At 56.1% G+C, this 14,881-nt stretch overlaps 4 protein-coding genes across 4 annotated transcripts in view; 2 read left to right on the plus strand and 2 right to left on the minus strand.

The window, feature by feature from the left end:
- Positions 1 to 345: 345 nt before the first annotated feature.
- pig8 (p53-induced protein 8) lies at positions 346 to 4,297 on the plus strand (the record flags this gene model as incomplete). The annotated part of the gene is made up of 7 exons (XM_002955329.1): positions 346 to 428; positions 1,041 to 1,217; positions 1,804 to 1,892; positions 2,397 to 2,528; positions 3,258 to 3,389; positions 3,711 to 3,836; positions 4,128 to 4,297. 7 exons carry the CDS (start codon positions 346 to 348, stop codon positions 4,295 to 4,297), a joined length of 909 nt encoding a protein of 302 aa, XP_002955375.1.
- Positions 4,298 to 5,601: 1,304 nt separating this feature from the next.
- Positions 5,602 to 8,413, plus strand: VOLCADRAFT_109965 (uncharacterized protein). The gene is made up of 5 exons (XM_002955330.1): positions 5,602 to 5,850; positions 6,020 to 6,066; positions 6,333 to 6,566; positions 6,941 to 7,057; positions 7,150 to 8,413. Exons 1-5 carry the CDS (start codon positions 5,706 to 5,708, stop codon positions 7,264 to 7,266), a joined length of 660 nt encoding a protein of 219 aa, XP_002955376.1. The 5' UTR covers positions 5,602 to 5,705; the 3' UTR covers positions 7,267 to 8,413.
- An 86-nt stretch (positions 8,414 to 8,499) lies between these two features.
- On the minus strand, positions 8,500 to 11,909 carry VOLCADRAFT_96279 (uncharacterized protein; the record flags this gene model as incomplete). Its single annotated transcript, XM_002955391.1, has 6 exons — positions 8,500 to 8,824; positions 9,175 to 9,374; positions 9,753 to 9,891; positions 10,447 to 10,548; positions 10,844 to 11,217; positions 11,829 to 11,909. The coding sequence occupies 6 exons, from the start codon at positions 11,907 to 11,909 to the stop codon at positions 8,500 to 8,502; spliced, it is 1,221 nt and encodes a 406-aa protein (XP_002955437.1).
- A 1,396-nt stretch (positions 11,910 to 13,305) lies between these two features.
- The window catches only part of VOLCADRAFT_96280 (uncharacterized protein), a gene marked incomplete at both ends in the record, with an annotated part of 15,735 nt that continues 14,159 nt past the window's right edge, over positions 13,306 to 14,881 (minus strand). The window contains 2 exons of the mRNA XM_002955392.1: positions 13,306 to 13,482; positions 13,933 to 14,052. Of these exons, the coding sequence (XP_002955438.1) occupies positions 13,306 to 13,482; positions 13,933 to 14,052 (297 nt within the window). The remainder of the gene's footprint in view (positions 13,483 to 13,932; positions 14,053 to 14,881) is intronic.

A 14,881-nucleotide genomic window follows, 5' to 3' on the forward strand; every position in this document is an offset into this window, starting at 1 on the left:
TAAGTGCATTTTGATAATTTAGGCATCCGCGGTGCTGCATGAGACGGCATGTTGAAACAGTCAGCACAGTTATGGTACGTTTGTATTCGTTTGGTTACCGACCCGAGCACAAGCGGATGCTGTGCTTTACACGGACCATCTTCACAGGTTATGGGGCGTGCGGGAATCTCTAAACGTGCACCGCTGTGTAGTCTTCTTGGTCCTGGACAGCAGCAACGCCCTTGGGGTAAGCACGCACCGTCTCTCGTTATAGGCTTAGCCGCCACCACGGCCCTGGCCCTTTCCTCTGGTTAATATATTTCCCTTACGTTGTTTGACAAACAACCTCCTTTGACTCGCATTTTAATGGGTGCTGTGGGTCGCCTGCTGCCGTGCCCCCAAGCTCAACCCCAAACACACAACGTTATCTTGCTTTCCAGAAACTGTCGGTCAGCACGCCGCAAAGCAACTCTACGCGCGATATCAACTTTAGACGGTACACTTCCCGGCACTTACTGGCTGCAGAGGGCGATCTTGCAGTGCCTTCTCCTTAATGGCGGAATCCTACTAGGCAGGTAACTGCCGCATGGTGGTGATAGTGGCTTGGGCGACGAGTAGAGAGCGGATGGATTTGGCAGCGGCAAAGCACGCCCGGCATGTGCCCGCAGCAACCCGTCCAACGGTGGCTTCCACCCACTTCACTTGCCTGTTTCACACCACCCTGTTACTCCACCCCATATGCGCCCTGAATGGCACCCATTCACCACCTCGCGATCGTCTTCCTTATTGTCATCTTCCAAGCCCTCTGTCCCTTAGAAGCCCGTGAGAACTTAGAACTTATCTGCAGCTAGCAACGCGTGTTTGCGATCTCAGTGTTACGATCACGAGCCAAACGAGCTACGAGGAAGGGGCCCCCTCATGGTGGGACATGCGCCATGCTATCCATGGTGGGATAGCGCCGCTGCTTGCGCGTTACATCCAGAGCCCCAGACCTCCCTCCACACAACCAAATTTGTTCCCACATACGGTCCATCGACCGTGCGCCGCCGGTCCATCGACAGTATCTTAGTTTGGGAGAGCGCCCTGGCGCCTGCGGCTAGCTGGCTGCTCCGGTACCTGGTTGCCCCCTGCCTGGGGTCCCTGCCCGCGCGCGGCGCGGAGGTGCTGCTACAGCTGGCGTACCAGGCGCTGTGGCTTCTTCCCGTGTACCTGGTGACCATGTTCATCAGCTGCGGCATGTGGGTGGTGCGACCGGGGCCGTGTGCTCGTGGACCGGGTTCGATGTGGATTGGGGCCCTTGTGGTGCGAGGTTGGTGTGGTGTCAAGGTGGAGGGAAGGGAGGCAGCAAGCACATAGGGCGGGTGGGGGCTGCGGCAGCTGGGGTCATGGCGGTGAGCTTTCAGCTTCCGGGCGTGAGACGGACTGCCGCTGGTGCCCGGTGATGTCCGTCTCCCGTGTTGCGTCAGTCGCGCTACGGATTGCGGCCCAGCTGTTGCGGTCCACTGGGGCTTGGCGACGTTGAAACACTCTAGTGTAATACGGTTGCGAACCGCTGAGCAGTCGCACGACTTTATGACACTAGTCAACCCGCGATGTGGGTAGTTTTCACCTTAGGGTTTGTGGCAGGACCCCCGCAGCTCTCACCCAGAGCCCCGCCCCTGCGAGTCTAATGTTCATTTCCACCCGTAACGTGGTCATCCGCGTATACCACGTTGCCACTGTCGCCTATCCAGCCGTCCATCTATCCATCCAGGCCATATATCTGCTGCTCGGGTGTCCAGACGATGACCCCCCGCCTCGTCTCCCCCCCCGTATTCCCCACAGCTATAATGACATTGCTCAGACCGCGTACCTCGTCAAGCAGCAACAGCAACAGCAACAAGAGCGGAAGGGGGCTCCTGCTGCGCCTCCTGGTGGGTACTCGAAGGGCTCAGAGGTCGGTTGAGTGCGCACCAGCACAGCAACTGTGGAGGGGATGATGAGCTTGGGCCCCCTTGGGGCCCTAGGAGCCAGGTCTGTGTTGACTGTTTTCAGAGGACGGCTTGGGAGGAGGACAGAGATGCGCCGGATGCACTCTGTGTGGGATGGGGTGTCGGATGTGATGAAGCCGTTGCGGGTGTAGCTTCGAAGGAGATCACTGTGGCGGGTCGAGGATCAGGAAGCCGCCGCATTCTAGACGCGACTGTGGATAGGTCAGGTAAAATCAGGTGGGGACGCAGAGAGAAAGCTGGGTCCATCGCGTCTCTTCACAAGCTTGGCACAAGCTTAAAAGGTAGTTGCCAATCCAATTGGACTCGTTCTTAATGCGCGCATGCTTTCCTCTGCGCACACATCGGTTATTGACTGCCAGCGCACTCTGACATGTCCGCTCCTCGCTTTGCCGTCTGAAGCGTTGTTCCCCTGCACCTGGCATGCAGGTCCGAGCCACAGGGGTCAGCCACCGGGCGGCAGCGGCGGCCTGGAGAACGTGGCGCAAGAGGTTTATCGAGTGGTGCTCTTTTGCGTGTTTTTCGCGGAAGTCAGCACTATAGGCCGCCTGCCGTACGTGGGTACGTGGTGTCTAATGTCTGGGTTCAAGAATACACGCGGTCAGGGACGACGTGCGTTGCTCTTCTACTCCATAACTGGGAAAGGGTGTGCATACAGCGCCCCAAGGCAGCGCCTCAGGGCAGGGAGGCGGGTAGCAAGCCAGTTGCGGCCCGGGCTGCTCAATCCTCCCAAATCGCCCCAATGGGCGTCCTTCCCTGGAATACCGTTTGGCACTCTTGCTCGCCAAGTCATCCTTGCATGTCGCTGCGGCCCGTGACCATTTCGCCCAGAGACAAGAACACTCTGGGCTACTGGGCCCTTACCGCTCGTTGACGAGCTGCTGTCGTCTCTTCTTTTCCACTTGGGGTTGCGGCGCCTCCGGCTGCGCATTTGTGATGGCCGCTGCCCGTCCGCTGCTCCTCAGATGGAGGAGAACCCTGTCGTGTTAATTTATGGACCAGGAACCACCCGGGCGACATGATAGCGACAACTCAATGCAGTTGGCAGCCGCTTGCCGCTCATGGCTCATGCCGCTTCAGGGGACATAGCCACCTAGGGCAGTTCGTGACACAGAACACGGTGTTCGGGGAGTCTGGGAAGGGGAAGGTCCCGGACCTCCCCCGTACTATCCCGTACAGGTGCTCCGTTTGCTCATCGCCTTTCCAGCCTGACGTTCCGTCGCGCTCGTCCCGCCCGTCTGGTGGTCACTGCTGCAAGGGCCGCTGTCGTCCCCAATCCGTTTCCTGCAGGCTACACGCTCAACGTGCTCTTTCTGTCTTGGCTGTACGCTTATTACTGCTTCGATTACAAGTGGGGGCTCCAGGGGGTGCGGCTCCCGGAGCGACTGGCGTACTTTGAGCGCCGCTGGGCGTTCTTTGCGGGTGGGTTTGAGGTGGCCCACGGGGTAGGGGCGGAGGGCAGCGGCTGCAGAGCGTGCCCCTGGATTTTAGTCGCGTGCCGGGGTTGCAGGGGCGATGGCGTGAAACAAAAGGTGATGGATGCGCCGAGTGATCAATGGGGGGGATGGTCGCAGGCCAAATTTAACACGGACATTGTTAGGTTGCCGTTGCAGATGAGGGTGGTACACGACGTGTTTCAATTTCTATGAGCCGATGCGTCCGTGGGTGGCTGAGGAGGAAGGAGATTCGCGTCTCCGCCTTTGCACCCGCACTTATCATTCGCTTCCTGCTCCACCCGCGTAGGCTTCGGCCTGCCCATGGCACTTTCCACAGTGCTGCTGTCTTTCTACCCGGGGGCAGCCGTGCTGGCCATTCTATTCCCCGTCTACATCCTTGTGTCCTGCGACTCGGACGTGAATGCTGTACACGGTGAGTTCTGCGTCTGCAGGGTTTATGGTGCCAGAGACAGCCTTAGGCCCAGGTCCAGGGGCTCGCCCATGTGCAGGCGACTCTCTACGATGTGCCTTTGCGACATCTATTGACTACTTGTCAGAATACATGACTGTAGCTTCGACAAAGCTTCGGCGCGTACTGAAACCGAGCACGCACATAATGCACACAGACACAGACACAACCACAGGTGATACTTGACGTTAAAATTGACGTTACGCTAAAATGGTGCGACATGCGTGGCCGTCCTGCCAATCCATGGCCATGCAGATCGCGTTGTTGGCAAGGCGGCCACGAGCAGCTTGCGGCACCTGCCCATTTTCGCACTGGCGCTGTGGCCGACCCAGCGTATCGTGCAGCTGCTGACGGGCGGCTCCGGAGCACCCCTGGTGCAGCCCGTCGGTGTAGAGCAGAACGAGAGCGCTGGCCGTAGTACGTGACGGGCCTGCGTAGCGACCCGCACGGCTTCCTATGAGGCCCTCAGAGCAATGGACGAGCAATTGGCCAAGGTTGTCTCCGCCAGTGTTTTCAGCAGTGCTTCGTGAGACGCAGCTCGTCCATGCTCGTCCAAAGGGCAACTAAGGCAACCTCTTAAATTTTCATTATCGGAGAGAGAGGCCATGGTGTCAAGTCGTCATAGCTGCATTTGCTGTAACGCAATAGAACACATTATTTGTACAACATCCAGGCATCCTAGACCCTGAAGCACACCTGAAGTCAGGATATCGAGGCAGGAGACTTCGTACACACGGTTTTATACGACTAGAGGGCTGGTTCCTGATGCACGAGCCACACCAACCAGGGATATCCGTGGGGAAGGCCAGAACGGGTGTTAAGCGGCGAGTAGAAAGAGCCGTGAGGTCTGTAAGCTTTGCCTGTTTCTCGGCTTAGTTAGGCATAAGTGAGCTTAAGTAATCACGAATGTATGTGTGGAAAACTATGAAGATGTTTTATAAAGTGTTGAGTATTTTCGACCAGTTTAGTTTTCACAAAAAGTTACGGCCTAGTTACGGCCTAGTTACCTAGCCTTGCATATTAAGCAATCGTTAAACTGCCGCGCATGTTAGGATTATGTGAAGCTCGCAGGGTTGCGCTTCCAGTGAAAGTACAAGTACCCTGGTCGTAACGTCGCGACCGGGGCTCGCACCCAATAAGGCATCAAATACAGCCGACGGTTACAGTCCGGCGGACAAAAGTGTGAGGGTTTCCATAGTATTCCGCATGCTAGCCAAGCCAGCAGAATTTCGACGGCTAGTCGGTAGCTTTTGTGGTTATGGAAGTGGCCGAGTTGTAGCCCACGCAACAGCTTCCTGGGACTCAGCCCCTCTTCATTAGCCACTAGTTCCCAATCATAGTAAAAATCGTGCTGTAGTGGGTTTGGCTTTTACTGGCGCGGTTATGGGCCCGTAGCTTCCCGCAAGCGTCAGCTCCGTCCGCTCACATGTTAGGTAAAATGTAAATAATCCAGGAAAGAGTGATTGTAACGACTCTAACGCGTGCTACATCTGAGTGAACGCCGCCGCCAACTGCCGAATCCTGATAATCTCCGCAAGCATAGCCCAAAACCTTGCACACCCATTTTAAAAACAATATTCCCATGTAATCAAGAGCTCTCTTTTCTTATCAAGCCAAAAGCGACAAAACTGTGACTGTTGAAACACTGTCAACCGGTCTTCCGTACGCAGGGCCCTCGCCGCCCTGGTATACCCGACGCCCGTTTACTTAGGAAATGGTCTTAGATTATATCTATACAGGGAGGAAGCGGATTTGCAAGGCGGGGGCTAGTTGCTTATTTCCAGTAGGGGCGGAACTTTGACGAGGTGCTTGGGGAGGCGGGCTGAAGACAGCATGGATACCACTCAGGAGACAATTCGCTTGGGAAAGCGCTGCTTTGTTGGCAACCTTGCTTGGAAGACGTCCTGGCAGGACCTCAAAGACAAGTTCAGGGAGGCTGGCAACGTTGTGTACACAAATGTTATGCGCGACGACGATGGTGAGGGCCGCCTTAGTCGCTTTCGACACTCTTTGGCGGTTCCGTCACGCAGTGCTTCTGTGGTTTTCTTTATTCAAGAGCTTTTTGCTCGGAGCAGCTGCTTCTTTGGCACTTATGCTTACCCAGTTGATCTTGGCGGCCTGAGTCTGTGTCTTTGCCTCGCTGACAGGCCGGTCCAAGGGCTGGGGTATTGTGGAGTTTGAGACTCCTGAAGAGGTGAGAAGAAGGGTTTAGTAACCTTTTTGCGCGGTCCCACAGCGCCCCACTTCCTAGCAGGGCTGCGCCTGGCGGCCTTTGTTTCCTGGGTTGCTTTTGTCTTCAGTTCAGACTGCTTAAAGCTAATTCTAGTAAGGTAGATAATCTGCATAGCAGTATGGACGGCGCCAGCCGACCTGCCAGCAGCACTCCTAAGGAATGACAAGGCTGAATGACATTTTTGGTGCTAGCAGTAATAAGTGGCGATATGTTTTTGTGTTTTGCAGGCGCTTCATGCCATTCAGAGCCTGAACGGTGCTGAGCTGGGCGGTCGGCGCATCCTGGTTCGCGAGGACCGTGAGGACCGCGACATCAAGCAGCTTATTGGTTCAACTGAGGTTCAGCGTGCTCCACGTCCTGCTCGCGGTGGTGGCCGCAGCTCTGCCAATGGCGGTCGTGGAGCTGGACGCGGGCGCGTTGGCGCTGCCGCCGAGGGCGCTGGCGAGTCTAGTGGGCTACAGGTATGCAACTGTTTCGAAGGCGCACATTTTCATTATGTTGTACTTTAAAATAAAATGTCAGTGAAATTTTTTTGGGTGCTTTCCGCGCCAGAAGTCTGCGCGAATGTCTACTTTGTTCCGGTGTGTTGCCCTGTACCTACAGGGAAATTGCTCGTCTCGTTGTCGTCGTTTTCCTGGTATTTTTGGGAAATCTTAATACTACTTTTGGCGGGATTATGCGTCCCGACCTAACAGTCGTTGACGTCCTAAGCAGCTTTGGTCCACATTGTTGAATGGTTTATGAGTACGCAATTATAGACCCAGGTTTGGTCAAATTTTATGCAACAGAGATGGGTCAATGTATTGTGTCGCCCTTTTGGCTGTCCTACTTATAGATTGTGGTCCAAGGGATTCCATGGTCATACACGTGGCGTGAGCTCAAGGACATGTTTGCGGAGATCGGCAATGTGGAGCGCGCAGATGTGGTCACAAGCTCCGACGGCCGCAGCCGGGTACGTTGGCATCTTATTTGGGTTGCCGTGTAGGTCTTACATTGCCTGAGTTCCCCCCCTTAGCAAGTCGACAATCTTGTTCCTCCCCGTAGGGCTACGGTACTGTCAAGTTCACAACGAAGGACGCGGCAGAGGCGGCTGTCACACGCTTCCACGAGAGCGAACTTGAAGGCAGGCGGCTCGCTGTGTTCATTGACCGCTACCAGTGAACCCGTTCGCTAGAGGCCCATGCTATATCGGCGTAGCGGACATAACCGCAAGATTCATCTTGTTAATCGCCAGCCAGGGATTTACGAATTGACAGCGGATGAACGTGCATTGATGCAGGTGGGCAATTCGGAAGTGAAGCAGGGCCCTAGCGCGCACATTGTTACGTGTGTAGTTAGCAGCCCCTTGACCTAGGCTGTACAGGACCTGATCGTCTAGTGGTGAAGGTTTCAGCGGCCGAATTCGCTGTCATTTTACCCAAGGATTCGTGGTTAAGGATGTCTCGGTTGCGAACGTGTGCAACATGCCGACACGTGCTCGTGGGCTTGGGACAGGTTTGTGACCGTGTCAGTCACAACCCCATGTGACGCGACCGTAGATGGTACATGGATTGTTGTGCTGTATGGTGGTATCGATGACTCCGTGTGATATGCTGAGGTGTGGATACTAATAGCGGCGAGCTATGCACCTACACGACTGTGCAGGGCTTTTGGCGCTTACGGTGGATGCATGGTGGCATACCGCAGCAATTAGCCACACGTTTCGTTCGTATCTTTCATTGAACCGGGCGCACACCACCCTATTTAGGCGTGCCGCCTCATATCTCAGTGCTTTCAGGACCTTCATGGGTCTTCACCGATTCCGAAGCCCCATGTGCATCATCATATGCTACTATGATCGCGGCAACTGCTGTAACAACATATCGCGATTTATGAAGGTGATGTAAGGCGAAGGAGTGGAGATTCTTGCTATGCTGACACCAACACTGGGTTGCACGGCAGATGTGTTACCTGTTGTACGAGGTGTCTAATGCAGGAACTTCGCGATCACGCCGCTGTGGCGCAATTGACTGTGATTGTTGTAAGCGGTGTCAGACGTGGGCTGTCAGCATTTGCTGCTTCCTTTAGAATTTTAAAGAAGCGTTGGAAATACATAGTACACAACTGCCACAACAAGGCACGTCTGACTGGACTGTTGTGATCCATAGTGATTCGGGCACTAGGTTGCGTACCTGAGCGAAGCAGGGAAGGTCTGAATTTGTATGATTTGAGGAATCTCACCATATAACTGTAAATGGAAGGGCTAATAATTAGGAATGACGAACATGTGCGTGCAATTGCTAAAACCCGTTTTACAAGAGTGTACCTGAGCGCGGGCCAAAACTTGTACTGCACAACATTAGGCCCAAGCACGTCTTACACACGTGAAATTCCTTCTAGGGCAATCGCAGCCTCTCAAGTGCCCGGACCCGCCGTTGACCCCTCCTCAGCACCCTCCTGACCGTGCACTGCCAGGGTCCGCGACACCAGTGCCTTCATGTCCTCCAGCACCTTGGCCTCCTTGCGCTTGTTCTCCTCGTAATTGAACATTGCGAGAGCAGCCTTCTCTTCTGCCGTGTAGATCTGGTTCTCTTTGCGCAAACGAATAGCGTTCATGCGGCTGTGCCGGCTACCTGACATGATGTAGCCTAGGCCCTCGAACTTCTCAATCTGTTCCGACGACAGACCCACCTCACCACGGCGCGGAATACGCTTACCGCTAGCCACGTAAGCCGCCATACTGCATTATGGGACATGGCGTAAGAAAGGAAAGAAATAAAAAGCCTCTTAGTTAACCGCCCAAGTGCACAGGTTACCGTACGGTAGGTTACCAAGAACTCAGCATTTGATCTAAAAGATACAAGCAAAAGAAGGTACAATATGTACGGGGAGAATCGTCACACATTTGCAAGGCGCCAGGTGCCCAACATGTTCGTTGGTTCATAGCACGGACACCCGGTAAATGCCGTCCACCGACGAATGCCCCTGGCTACAGCGGCCGCGATGATGGGACCGGCGACCAGGCTCACTTCACCTAAGGCACAACGACAAAAAGCACCCCCCGCCCAACAAAAGCAACCTGTTACCCACCGCTCGCCCTCGCCGGGCCTGAGAAAGCCTCCGAAGTTGCCACCTGCCGCTGCAGCACGGTGCGTCTCCGGTAACTTCGGCCCCACATCGTCCGCGTCTGCGATCCCGCCCTCCGCCGCAAGCGCTTCGCGGTGCAGCCGCTCCGCCTCCGCCGCGGCGGCATGCTGCAGCTCCAGCCAGGCCTTCAACAGATCCGCCTCCTGCACGCACAAGAGCCGCACAGGGGCTGTGTCGTCCAAGCAGCGCAAAAACGGAGCATGCGCATGGGGAGGTTCGCAGACGCAACCGACTGAGCTACAGGAATCATTTTCAACCCAGTGAGCCGAGCCGGTCAATCCGACCCAGACCGTAGAACGCAAGCGTGCTCACGCTTTTCAACCATGGTTTCCTCGGTCTCGAAAACGCTCTGCTGCCTGCTGGCTATTGCTGCCGCGGCGGCGGTGCCGGCGGGGATGGACTCAGCTCACCAGTCGCTCATATCCCCAGCTTTCGGGACGGTGCGGCCACCGCTGGCCCACGGCTCTGCACAAAGGCAAGGACCTAAACTCTACTTTTCCCGCCTTCCAATATTCCCACACCTCCTGATCGATTGCGAGAAGCTCCTTATTTAACGGGGGTTCCGTAGACGATTCACGGCCTCCCAGAGCAGCACCGCCGCCGCCCACCAGTTGCTGTTGCTGCTGCTGCTGCCGGACAGGACTTGGCGACCGCCCACGCCTGCAGGGGAAGGCGTGGTGTGGTGTAGTGGGTGTGGCAGCCAGAATCAAAACACGCATTGAGATTCCCTACGCGTACAACGACTGACGACTCTTTTGCGCTTTGACGACAGACGTTGCTTTGGCGGGCGAGTAGAAAGAGTGAAAGGACGTGGCAGGGCCCTTGGCGGTAGCTACGGCGCCACACGTACCTCCACGCGGGAAAACCGGACTTTAGACTGAAGAGCTGATAGGCGCGAAACAGTCAGCACTGTGAACCCCGTACAGAAGGAAAAGCCCAACCCCGGGTCCTCTTAGATCAAGTCCCCCAGGCATCTCTACTGTGCCCGCCCGCGGCCGCTACCCACTTGGCCGCCTTGTGCGGCTCCTTGGCTCCACCCACCGCCGCGGCACCCAAAAGTAATACGTAGTCCTTCCTGCGCGGATCATCTTTACATTATCATAAGAGGCAATCAAGGAAACGTGCTGTGGCGCGGTGCGGTGTGGCATGTTACGGCGTAATGTCCTTCATTCCGACAAAGTTCAAGGAGCCTAAGCAGCTTTTACGGGGACTCACGGGATCTCCGGCGTGTAGTTGGCGTGCTCAGGTGGGCTGGGCGTGGTGCGCCAGAAGGGCTTAATGTTCCGCTCGGCCATCTTGACGCGCATCAGCCGCCGACTGCGGTGGTGAGGACGCGAGAGAGGTCATGGGCGTGGTGGGGGAAGGCAGTAGCATGACGCGCTGGGCAGAAACGCGGGAATCTAGAAATGGCTCTGCAATGCATGACCCCGCAAGGCGATGCTGCTGCGATGGTGCCCGGCAGCGGTAGAAGCTCACAAGGAATGTGGGTTACATCGGGTGCCGTTCGTGCGGTAGGAGAAGCTGGGCTTTAACAGGGCAGCCGCTGCCACAGGGTGATGGACGGAGAGCCAACGAGCTCAGACTGCCGCAGCCCCGCGCAGCGGTAACTCACTATTCCTGGAAGTTGCCCATTGCCTTTTGTCGGATGTCTTCGTCGCTGACGTCGCCGTCAAAGTTTCCAACGTCAGGGTTCCGGCCGAAGGACGACGGGAGGGAGGTGCCGTCACGCCCACCATTGCCATAAAAAGTCGGTGGGGGTGGTGGAGGCGGCCGACCGTTCCGCGGCGGCGGCGGCGAAGGCCGGGGAAGCGGCGGGCTTCGGGACCGATGCCGGCGTGGACTGGGTAAACGACGAGAACCGCCGCCGTCACGGTCCTCAGTGCGGCGTCCGTCGTAGTCCTGACGCCCGCTTGGGCCGGTGTCACCCCTGCGGCTGCGCTCTAGTTCACGGTCCTGGTTCAGGTCCCGATAGCGGTCGCGCTCCCCCTGCCTGTCCCAGTCGCGGTCGTGGTGAGCGCGGCCGCGCCCCGAGTCATCTCCACGGTCATGCCAAACTTTCTCAGCAGCTTTACGACGGTCATCCGGACGGTCATTTTCTGGAGAACCCCGTCGCCGCCTCGGTGGAGACGGAGAGCGTCTGCGAGGCGATGGTGACCTGCTTGGCATACCTTTGGCTGACAACCCCTTGTGTGCTATTTGAACCCTACAGCTTTCGACCTATTAGGAGTTGCAGCGAGATGAAAATTAAATATAACTTAAAAGCCGATATGAAAGGACTGCTCTGCAACGTTTTTCATATTACTATAACCCAAAGGCGATTAGACTTACAAACGTAAAAGTCGGCTGCATAGGACGCCTTGTAAACACAAGCAAATTTCAATTGTGTAACCATCTTCGCAACAAGCACATTGCCAATACGGATGCTATACGGTGACCGTTAGAAGCGACCGTTTTCGGAGCCCTCAGGACCTGCTGAAGGTTCGAGCCAGTGGAGGACGGGGTCTAGCGCATTCAAGTCTCCTTGGCTGACAAGCTTGCACGCATAGAGGCCAGAAAGGTTGTCGGGGTATGCAGGGGACTTAGGAACCCTAACTCACCCCGGCATAACGCGCCAGCCTCTCGGCCGCTGCGTTTGCAATCCATCGGCCAAGCCTTGGGATTCCCGCGTCCAATTTCATCTTTGTCGAGAGCTGCCGACGAGGTGCACGCGTCTGCTGTGAGAAGACAAACAGTTTCCCGCCTCATTGTGGCGTCGTCTTGCCTCCCTCCTCAATTTTAAATGCCCCCCTGCCTTCACTCCGTGACGGCTCCGGGTTACCTACACCATAGGCATTCCTTGCCCGAGCGACATCCCGAATATTGGCCGCCAGGATACCTTGCTCAGGCGGAGATGCGTGCCTCTCCTTGCCAGGCGGTTGTGTGGATGCACCTATATCTCTGTCCTCCTACATTCCACCTAGCCTGTGTCCCCCGCCATACGGAGGCGCGTTTTGCACCACTCATACTCATATCACTTAGCTGCCACGGATAATGTGAGTCATATAATGCCGCCAACCTGAGGAAAGAACTTTCCGCCGTACTGTGCTGAACCAGCAAAGCGAGGAGCTGGTACTGGTATGGGTCTTACAGGTTCCGCCTTTGCAACAAAAACGTAGGTGTGCAACAGAAACTTGAGCCGTCCTCAAAGCATCCACCGCATGCTTAACAAAGCTTTTATAGTCGCTTCAACCATGCATATGTCTCCATGAGCAGCGTCTTCGTCAAAGTGCGAGTTATCGCGGAGGCGGCGACGCCGATCCGTTCGCGCCGACACCGTTAGCCTGCCATCTCAACTTGAAAGCTTTCCAGCTCCATAGCTGCGACCTCTCAAGCAGAGATGCACATATCCCCCACACACTGCCCCCCTCTCAGCAACCACAAACACCAACACATCACCCGCCATGCACACGCACCGAATTTTCACATCTTTTCATCCCATTTCATTTTTCATTCCATGTGCCATCCATGCGCTCACCCCCTGTATGGGGCTCCCCCGGGTATTCACGCTGAAACACCTAACCTGCATTGCTTCCTCTCGCGCGCGGCCGGCCCCCTAGCTTGCATCACCGCATGCTCCTGGACTCGCTGTCACATCATCGCCCAAGCAAAAGTCCTTTTTGCAGCCTTGCATCATCACTGACGTCATCCGCCATGACGTGCAGACGACTCTCGTTTCACTTGGCATCAAGCAAAACCGGGCCAGGGCCGGCGGCCACAAAACCCTCAATTCCATTTCGCTGCAGCAGCTTCTTCAGCAGGTTCTTGACGATGCTGGACACGATGCTATACACGAGGAGGCGCTACTCGCGCCTCAGCACAAGGGCCGTCGGCCACGTATGGGCCAGCGGTCAGTGTGTCTCTTGAAGTCTAACGTGCTTCCCCTTGCAGAATTGCGCATGCGACAGTGACCCTAGCCCTGGTGCCGATTGTCTCGTGGGGACAGGCGGGTCCCTAATCCCACCCCACTTCCCAAACACGTATGCGAATACAGCGATCCGCCAATGCGCAGGGTTCAACCTGCGGCCCCGCCAACTATTACGCCGCTTCCAGGTGTGCCAGCAGTCCCTGCAACTCGGGCATCCGGGAGGCGCCCTTGCGCGCCTGCTCCGCCCGCCGCGCTGCTTCAGCCAACTGCGCCGCCGCCGACTGGGAAAGCGCATCCACCCGCCGCTGCAGGTCCTGTCGCTTCTTCTCTAACAGAGCGCCCAATTCCTGAATGACAGACACACCGACAGGCAGGCAGGCAGGCGAGTAGGCAGGCAGGCAGGCACACGAGATGCCTCTGTAGCTGCGGCACGGCTCTCCCGCCCTCCCTGCCTCCCGCCCTCCCTGCCTCCCGCCCATTGTCCCCCATCAGGAACGCACCGCCCAGAGCGACCCGAATACCCCTGTGGTAGTGGCCGTCCGCTATATACACTTTATAAACATTGGGTCCATTGCAAACCCTAAGTAAACCATCCATCTAATTTCATTGATAGAAGCTCCTATTGCGACATTGGCCTTGTTTCGGTCCTGCCGAGGGCCAAGCGAGCGTTTTCACGCATGCATACATATGCTCTCCGGGTATCGGCACAACACGCCAACGACTCCGGGTGATGTCCGGAAGGCCCCAACCCCCCCCCCCAAACTCGCACAGGGCCTTCCATACATGCTGCTGTTTACCTGCTTCGCGGCGGCAGCCCTGTTGTACATCTCCGTGTAATCCTCCCACGCAGCGCTTAGCTCCTGGTCACGTCGCGCCTGGAGGGCTTCGATAGCCGCAAGCTTCTTGCCTAGCGCGGTCTGCATTGTGCGAGCGTAAGGCGGAATACAAATTGAGGGAATCAAAGCTCGGATCACCATGAAGCACATGAGATATGGGTTGTGCGGGGTGGGTTGTGCGGGGTGCGGGGTGCGGGATGCGGGGTGCCGGGTGCGGGGTGCGGATTGCGGGGTACCGGGAACGGTTTACTTCCAACCGCATTCCGGAAAAGAGTACAGGGGTACGGTTAACCGAAAAGCAATACCCTCAACCGATAACGTTCAACCTTCGACGCGGCCCGTTAAACCCTTAACCTGGAACCCGTAAGCCCCACGCTAAACACTTTTTACTGAAATCCCCTCCCCCCTCAATGGAATCCGGACATAACAAACTTTAATAATCGGGCCCCATACCCCTTCCCCCTTAGTTAAAGAACCCAGAGCATTCCTCCTCCGGGCTCCCAAAAATCGGGAAAGTTTCTTCCGCAATACGTTTACGGATTACCTTCCCCATATTACCCCGCGAGCTTTTACTCTTTAATTCCCTAAACTAAATTTACCGGTAAAAAAGATATTGTCCAGAACCGGGAAGTGATATCCATAGCCCCCTCCCCAAACGGCCCCCTGGGGCATTTTCCGTGAACACTTACCGCTCTGGTATCCCTCCCTTTGGAGTCAACTTTAAAAAACCTATTATCTTCTTAACCCGTGCGTATATCCTCTTGAGACGCATTACCCTCGAGACTTCCTACCCCCTAATGGCTCAAAGGGACACGAAAGAGGGAGGTACAACTCCGCTTTCTCCCTCACGTACTACCACGCATACAAAAGACGAAAAGCGCCAATGCTACACCTCTAATACTCCCCTCCC

The sequence above is a fragment of the Volvox carteri genome, assembly GCF_000143455.1.
Source record: "Volvox carteri f. nagariensis unplaced genomic scaffold VOLCAscaffold_51, whole genome shotgun sequence".
Classification (NCBI taxonomy): Eukaryota; Viridiplantae; Chlorophyta; class Chlorophyceae; order Chlamydomonadales; family Volvocaceae; genus Volvox; species Volvox carteri.

Excerpts from the sequence above, each read along its gene's own strand:
- VOLCADRAFT_109965 (XM_002955330.1), top strand. The coding sequence starts at position 5,706 with ATGGATACCACTCAGGAGACAATTCGCTTGGGAAAGCGCTGCTTTGTT. Across the intron at positions 6,567-6,940 it reads GCGAGTCTAGTGGGCTACAG|ATTGTGGTCCAAGGGATTCC; the intron begins GTATGCAACTGT and ends TCCTACTTATAG. Across the intron at positions 7,058-7,149 it reads GCTCCGACGGCCGCAGCCGG|GGCTACGGTACTGTCAAGTT; the intron begins GTACGTTGGCAT and ends TCCTCCCCGTAG.